The sequence below is a fragment of the Pygoscelis adeliae genome, unplaced genomic scaffold (assembly GCF_000699105.1).
Source record: "Pygoscelis adeliae isolate BGI_AS28 unplaced genomic scaffold, ASM69910v1 Scaffold298, whole genome shotgun sequence".
Lineage (NCBI taxonomy): Eukaryota > Metazoa > Chordata > Aves > Sphenisciformes > Spheniscidae > Pygoscelis > Pygoscelis adeliae.
In genome coordinates, this window is record NW_008825303.1 from 4,108,158 (window position 1) to 4,132,122 (window position 23,965).

General features: G+C 55.8%; 1 protein-coding gene across 2 annotated transcripts in view; it reads right to left on the minus strand.

The window, feature by feature from the left end:
• Nucleotides 1-27: 27 nt before the first annotated feature.
• SEMA7A (semaphorin 7A, GPI membrane anchor (John Milton Hagen blood group)) overlaps nucleotides 28-23,965 on the minus strand; it is a 26,194-nt gene continuing 2,256 nt past the window's right edge. Inside the window, exons 2-14 of one of the 2 annotated variants that reach the window (XM_009330082.1) lie at nucleotides 10,610-10,743; nucleotides 9,633-9,683; nucleotides 9,243-9,338; nucleotides 8,744-8,828; nucleotides 8,077-8,187; nucleotides 6,660-6,799; nucleotides 6,108-6,286; nucleotides 5,794-5,902; nucleotides 4,907-5,105; nucleotides 3,075-3,190; nucleotides 2,289-2,440; nucleotides 1,675-1,742; nucleotides 28-1,265 (exon numbers count right to left, since the gene is read on the minus strand). In XM_009330082.1, the coding sequence (XP_009328357.1) occupies nucleotides 919-1,265; nucleotides 1,675-1,742; nucleotides 2,289-2,440; nucleotides 3,075-3,190; nucleotides 4,907-5,105; nucleotides 5,794-5,902; nucleotides 6,108-6,286; nucleotides 6,660-6,799; nucleotides 8,077-8,187; nucleotides 8,744-8,828; nucleotides 9,243-9,338; nucleotides 9,633-9,683; nucleotides 10,610-10,743 (1,787 nt within the window). In that variant the 3' untranslated portion in view covers nucleotides 28-918. Of the gene's footprint in view, nucleotides 1,269-1,674; nucleotides 1,743-2,288; nucleotides 2,441-3,074; nucleotides 3,191-4,906; nucleotides 5,106-5,793; nucleotides 5,903-6,107; nucleotides 6,287-6,659; nucleotides 6,800-8,076; nucleotides 8,188-8,743; nucleotides 8,829-9,242; nucleotides 9,339-9,632; nucleotides 9,684-10,609; nucleotides 10,744-23,965 lie in introns of both variants that reach the window. The other variant, XM_009330081.1, reaches the window with a different exon arrangement.

Sequence of the window (23,965 nt, forward strand, 5' to 3'; positions counted from 1 at the left end):
AGGTGCTGGGAGCAGGGGCTGCCTGCTGCCCACAGATAAATGCCCTTAGCTGCCTGCAGAGGATTTGTGCATTTAAAACTCCATCCCAGGGCCTCCCGGGTTTGGTTTGGGCTCTGCTTCCGCCTCCCCTTCCGCCTGTCCTTCCCCACACCCCAAATCTAGTCATCCTCCGAGGCTTTTCCATGCAAAACGCTAACTTTGTGCCTGCCCTTGCCTGCAGGTTTCCAACACTAGTTCCCGATCTCCCTCCCACGTCAAAGCCAGCTGTAAATAAAAATAATAAACCAAACCCTAAAACCCTTCCAGAGCCCAATTCTCCAGACCAGAACGGGACCCTCATGTGACACTGGGAGCATTCCAGCTGCTCGCCAACCCAAACAGACATTAGCCACTAAGAACTTGGAGGCATCAGTCCCCGCTCGGAGCGAAGCACAGATCAACCAGTTAGAAAGGCCAAGGGCTGGCTCCTCCTCTTCATCACATGCACGTTCCCAAAGAGAGGAGTCATTGTGCCCTGAGGATCAGTGCATGCACATCGGCAGAAGTCCCCTGAACATCCGCACCCAGGGTAGGCTCAGGACGATATTCAGTACAGAGCTACCAGCGTGGGCTCGGGGAGAGGCTGGCGCCCCTCCCTTCACGCTGCTGGGTACTGTGAACGTCCCCCGCGTGTTAGGGTACCCTTCCCTCCCTGTCCCCAAACCCTGCTCCATCTGGCCCTGCAGTCGCATCTTCCTCGCCGTGATCCTTCCACCAAGGCCAAAGATGGAGGGGTGGCTGCCCGGGACCCCTTTTGGGACAGTCAAAGATTAACGTCCAAGGAGTGACTAAGAGAGTGGGGATCTCGCCTCAGGAGCGGACAGCAAGTGCAGGAAGAGCAGCGGCAGCCAGGACGGTGGGAACACAGCCCTGTCGTGTTCAGTGGAAGAGCTCCACCAACACCACCATCAGGAGCAGCTGCAGCCAAGAGCCAAACGTCATGGTGGCCTGGCCCTTCTGGGACATGAACCTGAGCTGGTTCACCAGGCGCTCCTTCACCAGAGCCTGCTTGAAGCCGTCCTCCTCTGAGATGCAGACATAGTGGCCGTAGTGAACGTGGCTCACGTTCTGGATGAAGTGGAAGCAGTCCTGCTGGGGGTGGGTGGTGTTGCAGGTCTTGATGAGGCTGTTGTTGTGGTACCAGTTGTAGGTGGCATAGTGGGACTCGATGGGACAGTTGAGGTAGTAGCGGGAGAAAGGGACGACTGTGATGTTCTGATAGTCATCTACTGGAAGAGATTGAGAAGGGGGGGGGATGAGACAGGCATCTCCAGGAACCACCGATTCCCCCCCCATGTCTGGAGGGAAGAACAGTTGGGGTCGATGGGGACATGTTACATGGCCATTTAACGACAAGGGCGGGGCCTGACCCGCGCCTGGTGAAGTCCGTGGGACTCTTCTCCCTGGACATCAGCAAACAGAGTTTGAGCCCTCTCACCCAGCTCAGAAATACATTATCTAGCGATTAACTCCAAGCTGAGACTTGCTTGCTGTCTCGGTCTCAGCATGGTCATTCCCAGTTCCCCGGCAATGAGTTGCAACACCTGGCACAGCCCGTACAAAGACCTGAGAATCAGTCACCCTGCCCCAAACACCCCCTGGATAAATGGCCTACAGCTCAAAACCTTTACATACCTTCCTTAGTATCCCCCTTTTGGCACTTTCCTCGCCACGGGTCCAGGTTCAGGTTCTGGTGTACCTCCCTAGCAGATGGGAACAAGCATTAACAAAGCACTAACGCCAGGGAAGCAGCGCTGCAGGGCTAGGAAAGGAATCGCTCATACAAGATGCGGTGGGTCAGATAAGGAAGACAGTTTAAACACCTGCTATTACCTGGGTAGGGAAAAACACAACCCACACTCCCACTTAGGAGGGGGGACAAACACGAGACCCAGCAGCTCGCCACAATCAACTGCTTTAAACAGCATCACAACCAGCGGGGCGGCACACATTTCTAACAGCAAAAGACGGGCTGGGTGCTCAAAACCCATTGACCTCTCCCTCCCCAGAGCAGGGGTGCTGCGGGGGGGACGGATCCCTGCAGAGGCACAGTTTTGGGGGACAGCACTGACGTCTGCGCTGTTACTGCCTGGACACGATGGGCTCATCCCTCTCTGTGATGGGAAGATGGCCTCAAAACCACGTGCGTCCCTGGCCAGGAAAGGGAATACTGAGGGTCTGGGTATTTCTCACATGAAAGCAACCGGCTGAAGGTGATGGAGAAACAGCAAGCTGTCGGTGCCACGTACCGGTTTAGATAAACTGACCGACAACTCCCGTTGAACCACCCGCAGTACGGGTCCCTCGCCAGCAAGCAGCTGTCACAGTTGTTGCGATACACGCTGCACATGTCCATGGGTATCTCCATGACTTTGTCTGTTGAGCCGACGTACAGCATCGCCTGCGGGAGGGAAGCAGAGGGGCTGATCATCTCGGCACCGTGTCCCAGGGCCACCTTACGAGTGTCTAGCACTTCTCCTGCAGCTTCACTGTAAAGATGGGGTGGATTTCACCAGCGGGGCTGGTAGGTCTCCGGGCAATGCAGTCGTATGTCCCTATCACGGCAGGGGAAGCAGCCATCCTTCCCCCACCAGCCCTGTGTAGAAATAAGTTTGTTCCATCAGTGACAGCAGCGTTGTCACCTCCGGGATGGAGCACCAGCGCTGTCTGACAGTTCACCTGCCAGCAAGGCTGGACAACGAGAGGGAAACTGCAGAGGGAGGGGAACGCTCTGCTGGGATTTGGCCCAGGGAGCAAACAGCCTCATTCTTCCCTCGCCTCCAGAGGGGAGGAGGTGTCCAAAAAGCTCCGTCACCCACTGACCACACAGAGAGTTACCCAGGACTGGGGACATCAGCCCAGCTGTTAGGATTTAGCAAAGCACGCTGTGGGACTCCCCCACAAACCCACCCAGAGGCTAATTCCAGATCCAGGGGCTGTCATTAAACCATCTGTCCCTGCCTCCCCTGCTGCCTGCTTTTAAAGCTACAGCCCGACCCACTGTTTTCCTTTCTACGGAGCAGGCAGAGACCCACCCTCTTGTGGTCCAGGATCATAGACTGGATCGGATCCTTCTTTGGGAAGACCTGGAGCTCCATGATGTTCTGCACCCCGTCTGGCAGCTCCACGATCTTGTGGATGGATCCCTTGTCTGGAAAGAAAGAGGGGAGAGCCCTGATGAAGCCTGCTGAGAGCAGAAAGGCAAGGCAGAGGGGCTGCAGGCAGGGGTGGGGAAGCCAGGCAGAGAACCAGCTCTGCCTCCAGCCCTCCCTGTGGCAGACAATACCCACTCTGCAGAGCCAGGCTCGACTGGATTCCTGAAACCAGCCGCCCAGAGAAGACAGGACCTTTCTCAGAAGGAGCCTGCTTGCTCTGCTGGGAAATCGTCCCCCAGACAGTAGTGTTTCCCACAGCAGAGCCTTGTCATCCTCCCAGCCAAGAGCCACGAGGAACCCATTTCCCCACGGCCCTTCGGGACTCGGCTGTGCCTGCTTTGATCAGCTGCGCCTGTAACAGCCTCAGCAAGAAAAACCAACCGCTCTCGAGCTCCGCTCTGCTTTGATCACTGGCCTGTTCTTGCGTGAGCTTCATCTCACCGCTCGCCTGAGGCTGAAACGTGGGGTTTTGCCTTTCTGTTTTTCTAACTAAACTGACTCCCCTCCCCAGCTAAACGACTCCGAATTGGTGATTTAAGAAAATGAGTCAGTTTGGTGGAGGGGTGGAAAGGCAGATCCTGAGGGAACAGGGCTCAGGCGTCCTCATTGTTTACCCCCTTTTAGTACTTGCTAAACATACTTTAGTATGTTTTTCCCTTCCCAAGTAGTCGCTCCTTTCTCCAGAATCAACCAGGGGGAGGTGAAAGATGTGACCACAGGTCAGGCAGAGATTAGGACCCCCCAGGTGCTGGCCCTTGCCTCTGCGCCCGCCCCAGCAAGGGTGGGCAGCTGCCCTCCCAAGCCCTGCATCCTGGAGCAAGCTCCCTGGCGGGACTCTGCACGGTGTTAGCTGCATTTAAGCTAAGGCTTTTGCAAGATAAGAACAATCTGATCTGAGCATGCGTGGGCCCTAATCCAACCCAGGCCACCTACTGAGAGCCGTTTGCATTTTTTTTAATCACAGAATAGGAAACAAAAGCCCCAGAAAGTCCCTCCACAAGTTCCAGTGAACAAATGCCAGCACAGTGCAGAAAAAGGGGTGAGCCCAGCTGCAGGGAGCAAGCAGGCGAGAAAGGGAAGCGCTGGGTTAGGGACCTTTGCACCTTCTGAGCAGCGAGTAGCTGCACTGCGTGGGAACCCAGGCAAGCCACCTGGCTGAGCTGGCCAACCTTTTGCTCTCCATCCCGTTCACCTGCAGCCGAATTGCCTTGGCCCAGCTCCGCAGCATCTCCGGCTGCCCCAGGGCCGCCGGCAGCTGTGAGCAGCTGGCTGTGTCTCCAGCCAGAGGTGCTGGCCTCGTAGGGAGTCTGCGCTGCTGCACTAGAGCGAGCAGGGACAGGAGATGACAGAGTGGGTCCCTTTGCAAAGGATTTCTGCTTGACGGTGTAAAGCTGCACGTGGGGAGAGCTGTGCTACCCCTCCCTCGTCCTAAAAACACTTGGCCTGAGACCACAGGCTGAAGCAGCCCAACTGGGTAAATCCCACGTGCTGGGATTCTGCTTTCAGCCTGTCTTTGCCTATGCAGCCAAATGGGATGTGTTTAGCTGTACTGGGACTTGGCAGCTCTTTTCTGCTTGACAAACATATGCCAAGCTGGGAACACAGCCCCCTGCTTCCCTCTGCACTGGGGGCCTCGTCTGCTTCCCTTGGGTTCCCTGCCCTCGAGGGGAAAGCAAACTCCGGAGAACTCCAGAGGGAATGGTTCCCAGTACCTGTTGCCAGATACAGCACGTTGTAGCGGTTTCCGTCACCCGCAGAGACCTCGTGCACCCCGATCTTCTGGTAGCGGTGCTTGTTGTGGAATAAGGGGCTCTTGGTGGGGGAGAGGGGCTCCACCCGGTCCTCCACCTCCGGGTGGCTGTCCGCTATCTTGAAGGTCTCGCTCGGGGTGTGCTGTCCAGAGGAAACGCACTGCGGCAAGAGGGGACAAAAGCCACCGTCAGAGTCAGACAGGTCCCTGAGGATGGGGCTCGAGGGCAGGAGAGCAAGGCAGGGCACAGCACGGGTATCTCAGCCCCGAGAAGGATACCCAGGCACGCGCACAAGCCTGCCCTGGGTGTAAACACAAGCCCTGGGGCTGCTGTGATTGTGCTCGTGCCAGGTCCTACCAGCGATCTCCCCTGCAGAAGTTGCAGTTTAGGAGACTCACGCCCTGTCACCCCCCCCCAGAGCCTCCCCCCACCCTGCTGTTTGCTGCCAGGTCAGTGATGCACCTGTAACCGCAGGGCTGGGCTGCAGGTTGGCTCGGCAAAACCCGCAGGGTTAGCAAACACAAGGCAAGACATTGTCCTCCAGCCTCACACACGAGAGCTCACAGACCTGTTTGCTGAGGCACGTAAGAGCCTGTCTCCCCTTGCTTTCTATGAAGGCACTGGACCTTATCCAGCCTCCTTTTGTTTCTGGCAACAAAGCTCAGATCCTTCCTGCAGTGCCTACAACCTTCCTCGCTGCCCCAGCTCTCACCTGGCTGCTCAGTGGTGGGACCGTCCCCCCACCTGCCCCAGCTACTCTGACAACTGCAGTGGCAGAGCAGGGACCTGCTCTCCTGGCCTCGGGAGGCCTCTCCACTTCATGTGGGCATCTTTTATCACTCACTCACTTGCCCAGGCTTGATCTCTGGGTTGGGACCATTATAGCCTTTGAGTTTGGATGTCCGAAACACGTTGTCAATGTCCCCAAAGGAATAGACGCAAACAGCAGAGCTTCCCCTGCGGACAACGAGACAAAGAGAGGGTCAGGGAGACATTGGCCATCACCCCTACGTCTGGGGCATGGCTGCGTGCATCGCACCTTCGCTGACCACGTCCACTCTGGCTGTTTTCCACCCACGTGCCTGCCAGAGAGACTAAAGGGCTGAAAGAAAGGATTTGGCCCATGGGACAGGACATCCCCCTGTTTTGCAAAGACCCTCACCAGGTGTTCGTGAAGAGCCCGTAGACTTTGGAGTGCCGCCAGTTACTCGCAGGGACAAAGAAGACATCTTGCAACCAGTTGAAGTTGCCCTTGGTGACTGGGTCGACACAAATCAAGCTGGCCTTCAGAAAGGTGGTCCACTTGGAAGCAGAGAGCGAACTGGTTCCCCCTTTATCTTCCTGGGGGAGAGGGAAAGCAAGGGAGTCAGGGTTTGGCAGAGAAGAACACAAAGTGCCCTCCTGCCCAGCATCTTGGATGGATAACCAGGGGATGCTCCAGAGGTGTATTTGATGCTGGTTACTGCAACTATCATGTACCTCTCTAACATCCCAGCGAGACAGAACAGGGCTTTCTCTCCCCTACAGGCAAGATGGGAGCCAGAGGATGGGAAGGCCAAAGGACATGGCCGTATCCCACACGAACTCTGTGGCAGAGGAGAGAATTGAGCCAGAGGGGCCAAATCATATGCCGGTAACACCACATGAGCTGGCACGTCCATTTGCCACCCCTGTAACACTCTTGCCTCCCCACCATACGCTGTTCCTGTGGTACCTTACACAGCTGGGCCACTCGAGAGATGTTTCTAGGGGCCTCGGGACTCTTATCCGGGTTGTCTTCACGAAAGAAGTAGTAAATCTTGTCCTGGTGAGGCTCTTCGTGCCTTAATGTGGTGGCTTTGACAAACTGAGGGTCTGAAAAGGGAAGCGAGCCATCAGAAAACCTTGGCCCGAACACACACGTTTCATCTGAAAAGCCACCAGTGGGGACCAAACCAGCGTGCTCTGCAGTTAACCACTAACCCTCAGACAAGATGAGGGTGCTCCCGGCAAAGGACAGGTCCGAGCCCATGCTCTACACCTGGACTGGTGCATCCCACCTTCCCAGTGGGTTCCCCTTCCTCTCCCTCCTGCCCAACGCCACGCACCCGTTGCCTTGAAGGGCAAGTCCCCAGAGCCCGGTGAAGCCTCGGCTGCTTAGCAGCAAAGGAAACCCGTTCTCCCTTCTTGCGCAGCGGAGCTATTATCGTAGAGGAAAGCTCCCCCGGTGGGAGCAAGCTGCACTGTTGTTTGTGTTTGCCGTGGAAAACCCAATGATGCTCTTCCTATTCATACACCACTGCCATAAAGGGCATCCCCAGCAGCGGCAGGGTCCCTCTGAGCATCGGTAGCTGGCGTCCCCATGGCAGGGAGTTCTGTGTAAGCATGGGATCAGCCTCGCGGCTCTGGGTCTATCAGTTTTGTTTGCTGGTGCCTTGGTTGCCCCCTCCATTGCCCTGCATGCACAAGTTCTGTTTTGCCCTTGTGTCATTTTGATTTGATTTTTTTCTTCGGCCGGGGGTTCAATAATCTCCCATTTCCCAGTGTCACTGAGGAGGCTTGGGGGAAGGCAACGTAATAAGCTCATGGAAGCCGAGGAGGGCCCTTTCTCTCTACTCCCCACCCTGTCCCATGCACAGCCCAACATGTTCCTCAAGGTCTCACCCTGCCTGGGGATTTGGAAAGAGTCACTGCCCGGAGTGGAAGTTGTTCTTCCTGTTTCCACCAGCTGATGGGCACCTTTACACAACCGTATTTCCTTCCAGCATCTGACAGGGGACTTGCCGCCCATTTCTCGCCATTTCCCCATCTCCTCCCCCTGAGCAAGAGGAACTTACTTGTCAGTTGTTTTGTTCCAGAAGCAAAGAGGTGAAATTCCCCCAGCTGCCAGCAAGAGAGCTGGAGGGAGCCGCTGGGTCCCTCCTCGCTGGCATTGCCGAGGGGGACTAGATCAGCCCTCTCCGCAGCTCAGCTCTAGGGGTGACCAAACCCAAACAAGAAGCTCTGGAGCTGCACCCCAGCTGGGCAGAGAGGATGTACCCCTCCAAGCTGTGCTTATGGCCCACAGCTGTGGGCTGACAAAGAGTCCAACTGATCTGCCTGGAGGGGCAAAGCGGCAGGTCCCACGCCTCCAGGATTTCCCCTGTACTTACTCTGCATCACTGTGTCACTTGTGTAGAGCTCTCCACCCCCCCTCACTCGGCGGAAACGGGGTATCTTGCCGTTCTGCTGGCTCTTCTTGATGGTGGAGTAGATGTCATGACCTGTGGGATAGGAAGGCTTATTTGCAGCAGGCTGTTTCTGGAGGGGCAGGAGGGTTTGTGAGAAGAAATCAAAGAACCAAGAACTCTCTGGGCACATGGACTCACAGAGGCAGTGGATACAGGTCAAGAAACCCAGCCCTCACTGCCTAGGACTGAGCAGGCCTGGCAGGATTCCCCCAGTCCTTTTCCTTAAAGAGCGGCAGGGACAGATTCTTGCTCTACCTCTGGGAAAGATCTTCATCTGTCCCTCTGCCAGGTCCAGAGCAGTGGAGTTACTGCAGGACCCTCCTTCCCTGCTGTTTCCATTGCACTCTACCCTCCTGCACAGAGACTCAAGCCCCATGCCCTGGACAGGAATAAACAACCCTGTGCCATGCTCTGTCCTACAAGGATGTGCATTTTGATGAGGCAAAAGCAAGAAGCTTTCAGGCCGATCGCCAGCTAGAGCAGAGGAACAAAGCCCTTGGAGTAGCCTCAAGGTGCCCCTTTTTGTTACAGAGAGCCCAGCCTTCCTGCACAGCACTACGACTGAAAATATGTGAGCAGTCAGACTTACCATCAACGACGACGAGGGTATTCGAGTCAGGGGTGAAAGGAGCAATACCTCTCCCATCCCACGAAGTGCTCTCCTTTCTCTGCGTCTGGATAAGGACAGAAATAGTCCCTAAGTGTGATCAGTTCAGGGAAGGCAGGGGAGCCAGGTGCCCACATCCACCCCTGGGGCAGGAGGAAAGCAGCTCTCTTTGACTGGCACAGCCCAAATGAGGGAACGATGCAGCCCATCGTCGAATGGGCCAGGCAGAGCCCCTGCTGCAGGCAGGAGGTGAGGAGAAGGGGGCTACGACAAGTGAGCACAGAGGTGGCCCATGCGGACCTCTGATCGTGCGGGCTGTCCCATGCTGTCACGACAAGCTCCTCGAGGGAGCTGGCATTTGGGCATTTCAGAGCACTCTGAGAAGGAGGGGGGATCAGGGCACCATTTTACAGATGGAGATAGCACAAAACAAAACAGCAAGTGCTTTGCTCTGGTCCCATCGCAGGTGGCCACAGCATACCAAGTTCCAGCAGGTGGGAGCGCAGGCGCCGGTCCCACACACTAACATCCCATCTCCATACTTCTCCACTAACGTGAGGTAATTTTTATTGTCCTTCTGCAAGAGAAAGAAGAGGAGCATGAGCAGCTGCAAATGGCAGAGCACAGCCCCACAGCTCCAAGCCCACAGCACTACCAAGCACACTGCTATATGGCTTCCTAGCTTTTCCATGGCTCTTAAAACCAGAGGAGGAACTTAGTATCGTCTCATCTGATCTCCTGCTCCACAGGCACTGGAGGTCTTCACCCAGAGAGAGCACGTGAGGAGCATACACAGTTCCTTCCCCAGCAGTCCCCCAACCCTCACCCATCCAGCTGTTCCACATGCTGTTCCACCACAGGTAGGACCTACCAAACTCCCAGGCATCACGCACAGTCCCTCATTTTTCACTGGGAAGTCTTCCTAGGATAAAAGAGAAAGAGAGATGCTTTAATTCCTTCCCTCTAAAAGCCAACCGACGTGGGCTCAGCCCCATGCGCTACATGCTAGTCACTCTCTTCACAAGAAGCAAAGCAAGCACGTTGGTGAGAAGGTCATTAAACACTGCAACGCAGCCCTTTTCCCCACCTCGGCGTTTGAAAAGGCTGGGGGAGGCTGGGCTGGACCTCTCAGGCCCTCGAGGGGATGGGGAGAAGTGGGGATGCAGGGCCAAAATGGCAGGCATGACTGGCAGCCAGCCTGGGCTGCTCTCCAAAGGGTTTCGGGAGAGGGTCTGTCGTCGTGGGGAATGGGTGTTCAACAGTGGGTGGTGTCCAAGGGTTGAGACACGTGAACCACACTGTTCCTGGGAACAAGAAGGGAAGTATCTGGGCCCAAACTTCAGCAACCGACTTGTTTGAGAAGGACAAGAAGGGGTCATGAGAAAGCCAACTGAAGGGTTTTCCTGCTGTAAAACTCAGGGCCCGGCTGATCCAGAACTTCCTGCTTTTGAGGAAAAGCAGCCTGGGCTCCGACAATGGAAAGGGATGGGAACATAGCTTCTCCCCAGTGACGTGAGTTTGAGCACCCCTTCTCACACTAAAGAAAGGGTCCCTCACCGGAAAAATCCTCCCTCTGGGGCAGCAAAGACCTCGGGAGAATCACAGCCTGGGAAGAACCCACCCACAGCTAGTGTAGGAGACTTTCCCCTTGCTGCAGCCATTCATCATACTGACGTTGCGCCTTCCCGGATGGATGGGGCAGGCTGGGCGGAGACCAGACCCTTCCAGGCCTGACTTCACTGCTGGCAGAGACACTGAGCAAGGCAGCAAGCGTTTGGGCTGTGAGACGGATGCTGGACACTTTCTTATAGGGCTCCGGGACTAAACTTGTTAGCAGAGCATCCTTACCACGTAGTTCTCATAGGTTGCAAAGTCATAGTAATAAAGCTTTCCCTCTCCCCCGATGTAGATGGCTGAGCTGTTTTCTTTATGATAGAAGACCGGGTACTTCTCACTCCTGGGAAATGCATACTCTTTCGCACCTAGGAACAGCACAGAGGAGACACGGGTCAGGGAAACCGCAGCTGACTGCGGAGAGCCCCCGCAGCCAGCTCAGGCTGATCAACTCCCTTTCCGTGTCCTCGGTGCGAGTAATGAGAAAAACAAGGACACGGGGCTGGGGGCCCTCCGGGATGGCTGGCCCAGCACCAGGCAGGCAGGGAAAGGCAGCTCCCAGGCTCAGAGCTGAGCTATTTATTGTTCCCTTGGCCCCAGGAGAGCTGCACAATGGAACAGCCCCTGCAGGTGATGGAGGAAGAGGAGGAGGAAGGGAAACTTTGCTGCAGGAGCTCTTGCAGGAGACCAGAAGCTCAAAGTGACTTAGAACTGGCTCTGCAGCAGCCAAGAGAGCGCTGCCTTCCTACCTGCTCTAATGGCCGAGTGCCTCCTGCCTCCCAGCTTTGAGCTAAGGGCTCCCTCCCCTCTCTGGCCGTCCTCTGACAACCACTCCAGGCAACCGCCTCGTAGATTTGGCTCCTGCATCCTCTTGCATTTGACATGCCTGCAGCTTTTTGTGCCCTGCTTTGGGACCTTGCACAGGCTTAATTGGAGCTGTGAGTTCTTACCCGGCTGAATGGGAGAGGAGCTGCTGCGCTGCCTTGCAGCTGGGGGTCAACCTCCCCCTCTCCATGGGGTAGATCATCGCCTACCAGCCACAGCCCAGCATCACACCTCTCCTCGCCAGCCTCCAGCTGCACCGTCAGCACCCTCCCTCCAAGGGCCAGGAGGGATGGACAGGGTTTGGAGGTCCCAGGCCAGAGCCCACACGTGACAGGGGAAGGGTGCGCGTAAAGCTGCAACTCACGGGCTCCGCACCCCAGACGTGAACGAGAAGCGAGCTGCAAGACCTAGGACCCACGTCACAACCGGTTGCCGCAGATGGGAAGCATTCCGGGCCCAGCTGGGAGGAAGAACTGCCTGTTCTCCCCTCTTTCACCTTCTGGCTTTTCCAGCTCCTCTTTTCTAAAAACACCCTCCCTTCCCCTCTGCGTTGCCAGCTCAGGTGTGGGAGGCTGGCCCTGCACCGCAGCGCAGTTGTGAGCCTCCTCCCCTGGGGCTTTTGCTGTCCCTCAGTGGGGTCCGCTGGTCCTGCATCCCTCTCCGGGATGGTGCAGCCACATCTGGGCAGCTTTGAGCAGCCGCACCGGGGCCCAGCTCCGCCGCAGGGTGCAATGCACATGGCACATGTGCCGTGCCGCACACTACCCTGTCCCCTGCCATAGTTTGCAGCAATGACATGAGAGGGATTGCTCCTCCGAGGGGGAAAAGTCTCCGATCAGGACTGACCTCTCCTTAGCGCGACAGGGCACTTCCTTTTCGTCTCTCCCTCTTTTCCCTTTTCCAAAGAAGAGGGGGCCTCTCTCCTGGCAAGTGCTGCTGCTCCCAGCAGACAAAGACTGCGTCTGCCCTGGGAGCTGGCTGCCTGCACAGACAGGCAATTAATCAGTGGCACGTGTCCCTCTATTTATAGGGGCACTTGGCAGGACAGGCAAAGGACAATCTTTGCACAGTCCAGCACTCCCCCTCCGCCCGGAGCATGCCATGCAGGGGTCCCGCCAAGGCTCCACAGAGTCGAAAGTAAAAAAAGACTTATTAGAGGTCACTGGGGCTACTGAATGCCTGCTTGATTTGAGGCTTTTTTCTCCACTTCACTATGCTGGTCGCACCTCCTCAGGGTCTCTAATCCCTGCGGGGTTAAACGGCACCCAGCCAGCAAGGCTTTCCCATCACCGGCTTGGCTAACGGGGGATGCTGCCAGCCACCACCTGGTGATGGAAAACCCTGCCAGACCCACGGGCCGCTGTTTCACAAGGGCACCTGAGCTGCAAAGAGAGAGGGTGGAGGTGTGCTATGGTACAGAAATGATCCCTGCCCTCCAGACTGCAGCTTCTCGCTAACGCAACACCTCCGGGCTGCCCTTCCCTTGCACCGTGGGATGGAGGTCGCGGGGCTGCATGGCAGCAGGGGGGGATTCGGCAGTCGGGACCCCGCAGCCAGGAAAGCCCAGCTGGATGACAGTCCCTGCCTGCTCCCCGTCCCCTCCCTGAGCGTGTGCTTTGCCTGCTGGAGAAGCTGGCATCAAGTCTTTTCAGAGTGACTCTGCAACTCATTTGCCTAAGTGGCCCTACAAGCAGGATGCCAGCCGGGCATGCCAGCTAGCCCGGGCACAGCACCAGCCACAGACTCAGTCTATGCTTGCCAGGAAGGAGAGGACTGATCCCCTTTTCACCAGCCCCCTTCCCAGCAGTCCTCAAAATCTCCCTCTTGGCCCAACCTGAGGAGCAGGAAGGCAACAGCCCACGCACACGGGAGCCCCTAAAGCCCTTCTCCCCCACCCAGCTACCACTGCCAGCACAACCCATCACCAACATGCCGCAAGCAGGTCTGGCCAGACTTCAGCAAACTTTGCTCTTGTTTTTGAACCTCCAGCCTGGCCCCTAAATTTGCTGCTAATCCAGGAAAATATACACCTGCAGCCATTCCCCACTCCTCTTCCTCCATCTCACCCTTTCGCACACTTCAGCCCCACGTGCTCCTTTGGTTTCATTTTGAGGCTTTTTCACAACACTGCCTCTTTCTTAAGCTCAGTTCCGAGAGCCGTGCCAACCTGCAAGGACACACTTCTCTCCAAACAGCCAGAAACAAACAAGCCCAAAACAATAATTTGGTTGGCGCCAACGTATTATTTATCCTACCGCTCCCCGGGGACTGCACTGAATCACTAAGCTGAGAGTAAACAGCTCTGCTAGCCAGGGCCCAGAAGCGTGTTTGCGGCTCCAGCACCGATTTAACTTGATCTGGAAGGGAGCCTTTTAAAGGTGTTTCCACGAGCGAGTACCGGAGTCCCTCTGCCTCCGCATCAGCCCTCTGGCTGACCTGCAAAGCTGGCCTTCAGCCCTGGCTCTGCCTTAAACAGCTCGGCTTAGGCAAGCGGTTTGATCCCCTTCGCCTCTGCTTCTCATCCGGCAGGATTGGGGGGAGCTGCCCTGCACCCCCAGACCAGGAGCCTGGGCTGTAAATGACTTCAAGAGCCAGGGATGACAAGGCAGAGGGCATCTAATGGCCCACACTATGTCCCCAAAGAAAGGGACGTGCCTCTCCTAGCAAGTCCAAGGCTGCTTTTGACACTACAAAGAAAGGCTCGCCCCCCGGGAAGGGGGAAGGCACGACCCTGCCACCACCCTCCCTCCGAAATCGAGTCCGGAGCTTCAGAAGACACAGGGCTCATTTCCAGAGCCTCGCTAACCCCGCCGAGTCCCTTTGCCTGGCATTTACTGCAAACCTCACCGTCAGCGCACAAATCAATGGCACAATTGTCAACTGAAATGCTAACCCCGGTCCGGAGGAATGAATGGGAGAAAGAGCGGCTTTGTGCTTTGCAGGCGAGATGGAGAGTACCGCACCAGATTGAAGAAGAAGAAAAATATTAAATGAGGGAGAAGGAGGAAGCCCGGTGCATCTCGAAAGGATGCCTGCGGGGTGAGGTAATGGAGGACGAGGGAAATGAAGAGGGAGATGCTCTGGATGAGATGAGGGCAGGGAGGCCTGTCCTAAACACACAGAGCAACACAGCTAACAGACGGAGCGATCCTGCTTCCCATCTGATAGGGTGAAACGGGCCTGCCTCCCTAGACACAGCTTGGACAAATCCAGCTTTAATGACACACCGAAGGGCTCTCTGGCTCCCTTTGGGTCCAGAGGCCCCTTCAGAAAGGCACCAAGAGCCTGGGCAGAGCCTGGCCCTCCCCAGCATCACAGCAAGGTCGGGCTCCCAGAGCATCCCAGAGCTTCGTGCAGGGGGGGAACGTGCCCCCCACCTCCAGAACAGGTGTCCAACTAGAGAAGCAGTGTGGGCGTGCAGCCTTGTTGCAGGCAAACTCATCAACCCAGCTCTCATCCTGGCTGGAGGGCTGACTCAGCTACAGCACTCCTTCTCCCCTCCACACTCCACCATTCCCTGGTCTGGCAGCTGGCTCCGGCATCCCAGACACTCAGCTTAGTCACCAGCTTGCACGGCTCCCAGCACCAGTAGCGGGCAAGTCTTTGCGGGTCTACGATTCACTGATGCCGGGGGAGGACTACATCTCCCTAAAATGGAGGTGATGGTTCGAATCCACTCTGGTGCCAGCATTTTAAAATAAGGAACTGAAATAAAGCTTGGGAAAAATAAAAAGGGAAGGAGGACGAGATAAGAACCTGCTGCTTCTTGGAAGCGGCACTGATGTAGAGGAGAGGCAGATCCTTTACTTGCTGCTCATAAAACCCTTGTTAAGTGGGACCCCCCTTGGAACATGGAGGGGAAAACAGGCAGGGTATGGGCTTTACCTGCTCCCTGGCACTACCCGCTCCACACCACGGGGCCTGTGCTGCCCTGAGCGGGGGAAGTTCCTTTAGCTAAGCTGCCTGTGTTCTCCCAAACTCTCCTGCTGCTGCCGTACGATGGGGACACAGGGCTGGGCCACCCACCAAATGGCAAAACGGGATTTAAACCTGTGCAGCGCCGGAGCTCACCACTGCAGCAAACGCAGCCAAGTCTCCGGCGCCGCCACGCTCCCCGACGCCCAGGCAATCCACCCGACAGCCCCGGGAACTCTTCTCGCTATAACATGTTATAACGCTGTCAGTCATCACCGTCAGGCGTCCTACCCTCCTCGGCACGACGCCGACGACACTGCCACCTGCTCTGCTGCCTGCAGGTCTGACAGCGAGCACACTCCTGCCTGAATCACCGCACTAGTCGGATCATTTCCCGGTTCCCTCCTCCAAACAATTTCTCATTTCCCCGGTTTTATATCCTCCTTCCTTTTTGAATAGACTGAACAGATTACGACCTTACTACCAGCATGTCTCCATTGCAATTCGATTGGGATTCGCTCTGACGGCAGAAGGAAAAGCTGCCTTCTCGACGCTGACTCAAGGACTGGCAATGCGGGGGTTCCCCCGGGTCTCGTCCCCTACACCGGGAGTCCTTATCTCCCAGCAATGCGGGCCCGGCTGTGAGTCAGGGCTGACTGTGCGCTTCCAGGCTCCTGCGTATCATTCCGCTTTTGGGAACGCGAGAGCGATAACATCACTCGGAGGCGGAACATCTCGACTCGGTAACATCGATCCCTCTTCCGCTCCCGCTTCCCCAGCGCATGCAGGATGCACGACAAGCAGCCCCGCAGAGGCAGATCGACTGCTTTCCTTTAAGGGCCGGGAATGCCATGCAGGCACAGTGCCTTAGTCACCCACTTTGGGGTCAGGCCTCCCGGTCCCGGTCCCAGCTCTGACATCACTCCGCAGTGGAGTTCCAGTTTCACTATTCCCTCAGGCAAGACCGGGAGGACAATCCCTGGATTTCCCACCTGCTTGGCCAGATACCAGCCCTGGGAGCCCCACCAGCAGACGGTCCCCTCTAAGGGGAGCACGGGAAGTCACAGCACCCACCCCAGAGGGATGGAGACACCCCACAGGGCTGCCGTGGGTCCCCTCCATCCCTGGGGGAAGGACTGGGCTGAACCACACTGCTCCCATCCAAGAGCCACGCGCCGTCTGTCTCCCCAGCTCCGCCACAAATACTGGCAAGAAGCCAAGCTGCTTTTTTTTTTTTTTTTTTTTTTTCTTCAAGCTGCATTTTTTTTTTTTTTTTTTTAAGATGATCTATAAATTCCTACGTTGAGACATTTCGGAAGGAGGAAGTATGCCTCCGGGGAGCCGCTGTGCTCACCGAGCGGCTAGGTTTTCCTTCCCCCGTGACTTTGCCCAAAGGGAGCAATGTCATACAAGGAAACCACAGTGGGGCCAGGGAGGTGCTCCCCAGAGCCCCACTCACCCACCAGCCGTCCCCCTTCCCGGGGGATGGATGCCTCGAGCAGTCTGATGGGCTTCTGGGACCCGGCAGCTCCTGCAGCGACAGGGTTTTTTATAGGAACGATTTGTCTCTAGATGAGACGACCCAGGAGGGACACTCGGGGGGGGTTTGCCACGGAGTAATTGAAGGGCTGTGAGTTGCAAGGTCTCCAACACGCCACCAGCCAACACGTCCTGCGGAAAATGATACGCTTTTGCAGGAGGGGTTTCTGAGAAAGGGGTGAAAAGGCAATACAATGTGGGAAACCACTTCCTTCTCATTGCTCACGAAAAAACCTGGCCCGTTGTTCCCTCCCCTCCCTGGCTTACACCACCAGGATGCTGCCGAGGGATTTAGCTGCACCCCTGGGAGCCGGGATCCTCACAGCCACCTCTCGGCGCTGGGGAAGCAGTGGCACAGGCTGAATGATCACCCCTCGGGGAACATCGCTCGGTGCGCAGGGCAGCCCATCACCGTTTCGGTTCAACCTATGCTCCCACACCAGTCATTTCTCAAAGAAAGCAAAATAAAAAGAGCAGAACGAATACAGCCCCATCCCCTATAGATTTCTATCCTGGACCCTTAAGAGCTCCCTCCAGAGCTCTCCCAGGGCCAAATATCACCCTTGTTCCCCTTTCACTCCCTCCCTGTCCCCTGCCTATTCAGCTTGGCACGAGGTAGCGGACTGGGAGCATGGCCATGACCTGGTGCCCATCAGCCCGGTGGCTGGCGCATCTCAGAAGTGGTTTGTGCTGCCCGCCTTCCCCTCCTGGTCTCCCCTCTCCCCCCCCGCTGTCTTTTCAGGATGCTTGGCAGGGACCCCCCAAAACTCCACTGCAGTATTAGTCTGCCACGGGCCAAAAGGCATTGGTGAGCAGCAGCGGAAACCAGGCAACCAGAAAGAGTGCTAAAAATGTCTCTTGCTGAAGTGTGACCAGACACAGACACACGTGTTTCCTGCTTCTTAAAGCCCTCCGTGCTCTCCCAGGGGCCACACAGCTCCCTGCCACGGGGAGACCCCCAGCTCATGCCCATGCCCACCGTGAGAGCCTTACACGGCAGCCACGCTGCTTAAAACTCTCCTCTTCCTGCCCCGAGCGCTCAGCACAAGCAGGAAAACCGCTGATGAAACACAGGTACACTCATTTCTAGTACCGACTGCCAGAGTCCAAGAGCAGCCACCGGCTGTGACCAGCAGCTCTGGAAAGGGCAGCGTCTGGAAAGCAGATCAAACAAGGCCTGTTGCAGGCATCAGTCATCTCCTACGTATTTCACAACCGAGACAGCCTCTCCCACCGGGGCAGGGGAGGACGCTGCCCAGGTAGGGCAGCAACGCTGAGGTCAGAGCAGCTGCCTTTCCTTTAGCCAGACTCTCCCACAGATGCATCCCAAGAGCACGTGTGTGTCCTGAAAGGATAGAGCAAGTAAAATGGTTTCCCAGTGAAGACAAAGTGCTTCCTCATCAGCCCAGGGCGGGTAAAAGCCCTGACCGTAATTTTCCCATGCCCTCCATCCTGTAGGAAACGTTGTGGTTCGGTTCCCGAAAGCAGCACAGCTCAGAGCGAGGGCTTGGGCTGCGTGCTGCCTTCCCTTTCGTTTTCCATCTGTGACCATTGTCCCTCACAGGGAGAACCAGTGAGCCCAGCATTGGGCGGCACAGGCAACCCACAGGAGATTGCAGAGGATCAGGGGAACATATAGCCCTGAACCCTTGCTAAGGGGTCCACGCGCTTGTGGGAAACCCAGAAGAAAGAGAGGTGTGAAAGCACGCAGGGAGAGACATGCAGCTGGGAAGCCCGCATTACTCAAACCCAGACCTGACTGCCTTACACATTTCACTCCTCTTTCTTATTTTAAGTTCACAGCAAGTCGGAGCGACAAATTTAATCTGTTTGGTATTTCTCATTCTGTCTCTCCCCCAAGACAGTTTGGAGACAAGTAGCATTTAATCATCTGCCAAGAAACTTCACGCTATCTTTTCTCACACCCCTCCCCGACTGCTGCCGACTCCCTCTAAGCACCCCTCCAAAGGGAAGAGCAAGGCCATGGATATATCAGTAACATCCACATCCTCTCCGCAGTGGGACTTTTCCACCCTCGGCCAAGCTACTTTCCCCGCTGCCACCACGCGACACTGCTTGCCTTTTCTCTGGCTTCTTCCCCAACCGCTCCCGAAGACCCTGCATTCACAGGGTGCTCACGCGGCTGCTTTCTGCTGCCCTCGAGAGATCCCTGCCATCAATAGCAAAACGCTCCGGAGCAGAGGAAACAATTCAGCCCGCATTATTGGGGATATATCCTACAAAAGCTCTCAGCCTGTGTGCAATCCAAATGCCCGGGAGGGCCGCGCGAGCACAGAGGGAAGGCTCGAACTCCCAGAATACACTCTAACTAGACAAATACGCTTTTTTAGAGTTGCACTACAGAAGGCCAATATTCTGGTGCATTAACGATTTCTACTCTATTTCTGGTAAGCTCCGGAGCGCCTTGGCAGCAGGCAGCAGTATTCAGCGCAGGGATGAGCGAGGGCAGGAAGAAAGAGGAAAAAAAACCTCCCAGTTTGGTAACCCAGCTGCTGGGCATGGGCATGCTTGCTCAAAAGCTCTTCTGAGAGCTATGCAGCCTATATCCCCTCTGCGAGGGGCCTCCAAGCTGGAGCCAGAGCCGGCAGCGGTCCCAAACGCCCACTCAGCAAGCAACAAGAGAGACCCCCTAACCTGCAGCCGGGAAGGAACAAGCCTCGACTTCAAAGCCTCTGCCACCAGGCAGGGCTTCGTGAGCACAGGCAGCGCTGCAGGGCTCCGCTTACCCTCTAAAGGCTCAAACCAGAGTGCTTTGTGCTCCAGGAAAGATGGGTTTCTCCTCTTTAAACACAAAATGACTGTATGACAGGCATGGCCGTGTTTTCTATGCATGCTAGCACATTACCAATATCCCCCGGCCCCCCCTGCATGATCACACACACACACCCCGCCCCCCAAAATTATGCAGCACTGAAGCCTGTGTCACTGCAAGATGATTTCAAGGGTGCAGCTTGTCATCTAGCAGGTACGTTTTTCCCTACCAGCCCTGAAGCCGAGCTGCTTGCTGCACCCTAAGGATTGAGGGTGCTAAATTTAGAGCCAGGTTTTGTTACTTTCCAAAAGCCGTTCTCTGTAATGACAGTCCCGAGCTGTGTCTTGTTCCTGCTGGAAGCTGGGGAACTTTGGCCTGTGATTATGGTATTTTATTATACGGTCACTGGAACAACGGCAGAACAACAAAAGGATGCTTTTCGCAGGAGAGCTGCTAGCTGGAGAGCACGGCTGCCCCTCCCACTGGGAAGATCAGTTTCCAGAGACTGATTTATCATAAAAAGCCTTCCAGAATAAAAATTGCCCTGAGCACCTCTATGCACATCCACCAGCAAAACAGCCGCTTTACCTTTTAGCTTAATTGGCAGCCATCTCCCACCTCCCTGCTGCTGGTTAGGGCAGGGCAGCCGAGAAACCCTTCTCGGGCACATGCCCTCTTCTCCCAGCCCAGGGGAGGCTATCCAGGAGGCGGGCATGGGGCGAGGGGACCTGCGCAGTCCCCTGCGGAGCCTCCAGCCTCTGCAAAGGTTTAAAGGTGGGAAGAGAAATCCGTGGCTCCGGAGCGAGGATGAAGTTTCAGTTCCCTACAGAAACCAGATGAGATTATGCACGCAGCAAAGGGACTTTCTCGCTAGATTGGGAAGGGCCCTGTCGTGCTCTTTGCAGCCCTCCTGCCTGCTGCTGTAGGCTTCCCACCCCTGTAAAAAATGTCAGCTAGGTCTCAGCCCTGCAGCCTTCTGGATTTGTGCTAGGGAAGGCCACGCAGACCTTCCTAGCATCCCCTTTCTGCCTGCTTGACCCCCACCAGCAGGAACACACAATATCCATTCTTCTCACGTCCATCTTTGGCTGCAGCGCCGCATTACTCAGACTTGGAAAGCCAAACCACCGCGTTACAGTCAGTCATTTGAAACCAGATCAGATCAGACTTTCCAAAACTTGCGTTATCCAAGATACGAGCTAACCCATGGCCACGGTTGTTGTGAGCAGCCCAAGGGCAAGTGTCTGGCTAGGACTGTCCATGCATTCTCCAAGGAAACTCCTGCAGCTCCTTAAACTTGCGATGCCTTCTCCCTCCCAGTCCACGCATGCCCAATAAATGAGAAGAATTCAACCCAAGTGGGTAATTAGATGCGGAGTCATTGCTGCAGGATGCTGACACCAGCCAACAGGGTTCAAACTGGGGAGTGGATACTTATAGCACTAGAGAACCAGAGCTCTCATTAAAGGCGATATTAGGTTTATTATACGAAGCCTGTTGCTCCAGACTTAAGCTACTCTGAAATTAGTAGAGATGGCAGGAGATGCTTCCGCATCCAGCTCCTGTGGCACTCTTACAGCATTTCCCTGTCGCACCAGACGCCGGACGTACTTAGACACAGCCTACTACATCGGGTGGAGCCGGGACTGAGAAGAAAAGAGTGCCCAACAGGAGGAAAAAGTCCTATTCTTGGAGCCACCAGGAATAGCCGCACACCATAGGATGTAGCTCAACAGGAGAGAGATGGCTGCAAAACAAGCAATTTCCTCCTTCCAACTCACCTTCCAGCCCTTTTTCTGGATACAAGCTTCTTTAAAAAGCATCTTGTACTCACTACTTAGATTTAGTTTGCACTCGAGTACTCAGGCTTAGATTTAGTTTGTCCTGCTTTAAGGCACGGAGACGGACTACATCAACTCCGGAAAACCTTCCCAGGCCAATTTTCTGTAATTCTGACCCTGAATCGGCCCGAGGGCTGGCACAGAGCTGGGCAGCGGGTCAGCAATTTGCATCTGGCTCCCTTTCCCAGCCCTGAGCATTTCAGTGCAGCAGCCACAACTTCTATTAGTTCACCCATGCCTGTTGTTTTTGTGTCATGCTCTTGCAACAGGAGGTGGTTGTGATTCACTCGCTTGGTTTATTTGGTTTGTTTTTCTTTTTCAATCTGCGCAGAGCAAAAAATCTTTTCAACCAACATTTTATGATACCAGCATCACCTACCCTGTGAAAATGAGCCGTCTGCAGAAAATAGCGTTGCTGGGAAAGTGAGAAGCTTTCTCCTGGAAATGTTGATGCTCTGAGAGCTTCATGTGAAACTGTCCTACAGAGATGCTTCACAGCCATGGGGACCGTGGCTCCAGAGAAGACAGTGCCGCTGTCACCGAGGAGTAAAAGCTGGTGCTAGCACCACAGTCTCTCATTTTGCCGCCACTCCCAATCGGTACGAGTTTGGCCTCATCTCTGGTCAGCTCTCCTCTTCCCTTGCTAGCTGAACACAGCACTGTTGCACCGGTGGGCACGAAGAGCTCCTAGAAGAGCTCTTACAGCACTCAGAGGTGCTTGCCGGCACAGTTTTCCCATGGCAAGGAGAGGCCGCTGAGCTTGGCAAAGCCCAGGAGCTACTATAGACAGCGTGGGCAATTTCCAGGAACTGCCATTTCGACTCCCACCCCGTGACCCAGGGCAGGCTAGAGCCAGTTTACCCAGTTGAGGCAGCCAAAGGTCAAGTATATAATCTTTCTTTTCCCCTGCGGGACCTGCTTATCTTCTGTGAGCTACAGACCAGCTCAGAACCCGTCCCCTCCAGTTGCCAGCCTCATCTGTTAATGAGAAAGAGGGAATAATTAGACTGTCAGACCCCATCCTGCCCCAACGTGTAAATGCAGCGGGCAATCAAAGAGGGGCTGTGAGTTTGTCTTGGATCTACGCACGTGCGAGTAAACAGGGACAAGACAATCTTAAACATGGCAGTAGCTAAAAATTATTCCTGTTCTGCACCAAAGGCCCCAGGCTATAGGAGCCTGACCCAGCCCTCAGGCTCCTTGCTGTCCTCACTGCACTCCTCCGCTCTCCTGATGCTCAGTGACTTTCCGGTCATGAGCCAGCCAGCCTGGGATGCCACCCTCCTGCTCCGTACAGAGGGGCTGTATCTGCCCGCTCTGTCACCCGGACAGCTCTGCCCAGCCCTGGGACACAGCGGCCTCTGTCCCCGCAGAGAGATCAGAAGGGTAAACACGATATCTGCACTGACAAGCAAAAGCTCAGCGTGGGATGTGAACGCACCTTTTTCAAAGCAAAGCCCAGCTGGTCAGCGTTTAGTTAGAAAAATACGTGGAGGCAGGGGGAGGACAGAAATAAAAGGGAAGATAAGCAAGAACACAGTCTGCAAGGTTGAAGCGCTTGCTTCTGCGCCAGCCCGGGCTGCTAAGGCCGAACTCACTCCCGCTCTGCAAATCTCAACAGATAGGGAACTTGCCATTTACAATGTGCCTTTGTTAGGACACTGGGGAGGGTAACAGCCAGAAGAGACCCTGACCCATCTGCGTGTGGGTCAGCTGCAAAGGGGAAGCGGGGCAAAGTCCTTGTCAGTAAACAGGATCTTAAGCACTTTAGATATGGCCAGTGGTCTGGAGCTGACCTCAGCCCTTTGCTCCGAGTGTCCTTCCCCTCAGAGGAAGAAATCCTGCAGAGTCAGAGGTGCTTTTAAACAACTGCGTACCCAGCCGGACCCGAGAGCCGGTCACCTGTGCCGGCTGCTGGGGGGGCTCCAGGGATCCCTCACCTGCCTTCGGTGGCAAATGCTCCCAAGCACGCGCTGAAACGGGGCTGATGTTGGGGAAAAGCGTACCCCTTCCTTACCCCCTCCTGCGCTGCGCTGTGGCATCAGGAAGGCAAAATAAAGGCAGATCAGCCTGCAGCCGAGGCCTCGGGGCTGGCGTTATACGCGCTGCATCCATAGAAAGGCAGATCAGCAGAGCATGGTGCTCCAGCCACCCACTGCCGCAAGTCCAAGTCCCCAGGACTGTGAAATTACTTAAACCCAGGCAGCTCCAAGCACCGAGACAGGCCAACTTGGTTTCTTTGTCTTCAGATCTGAGCTCAGGATCGTGCCACCTAAGCCCAGCTACATTTTTTTTCCAGCTCGCAATGTCCCCTCACCTATTTCTTGCTACGAAACTGGACCACGAGGGACCGCGGGGCGAAACAGCAGAGTAGTTCAGGCTGCCGGCAGCGAGGCCAGGGCTCTCTCCCCGGCTCTGGTGGGGTGCTGGTGAGGGGAGCAAGGCTGAGAGATGAAAGGGCAGCTGCAGCTTTGCTCAGCACCAATTTCCTCCTCTCCCCCAGCGCCGCAGCCCAGGGAGGGGTCCCACACACGTCCTCTTCCCTCCTGGAGAGAGCTGGGCTCCGGCCAGCACCAGGAGTATCTCCCTTCGCCCGCAGGGCTGTAACGTCTCTAGGTGTCTTTGCTGAGGCTGCCATACCTGGTGCTGGTGATGGGGTGTGGGACGTAAGAAATTTAATTAAGTGAAGAGCTGCCA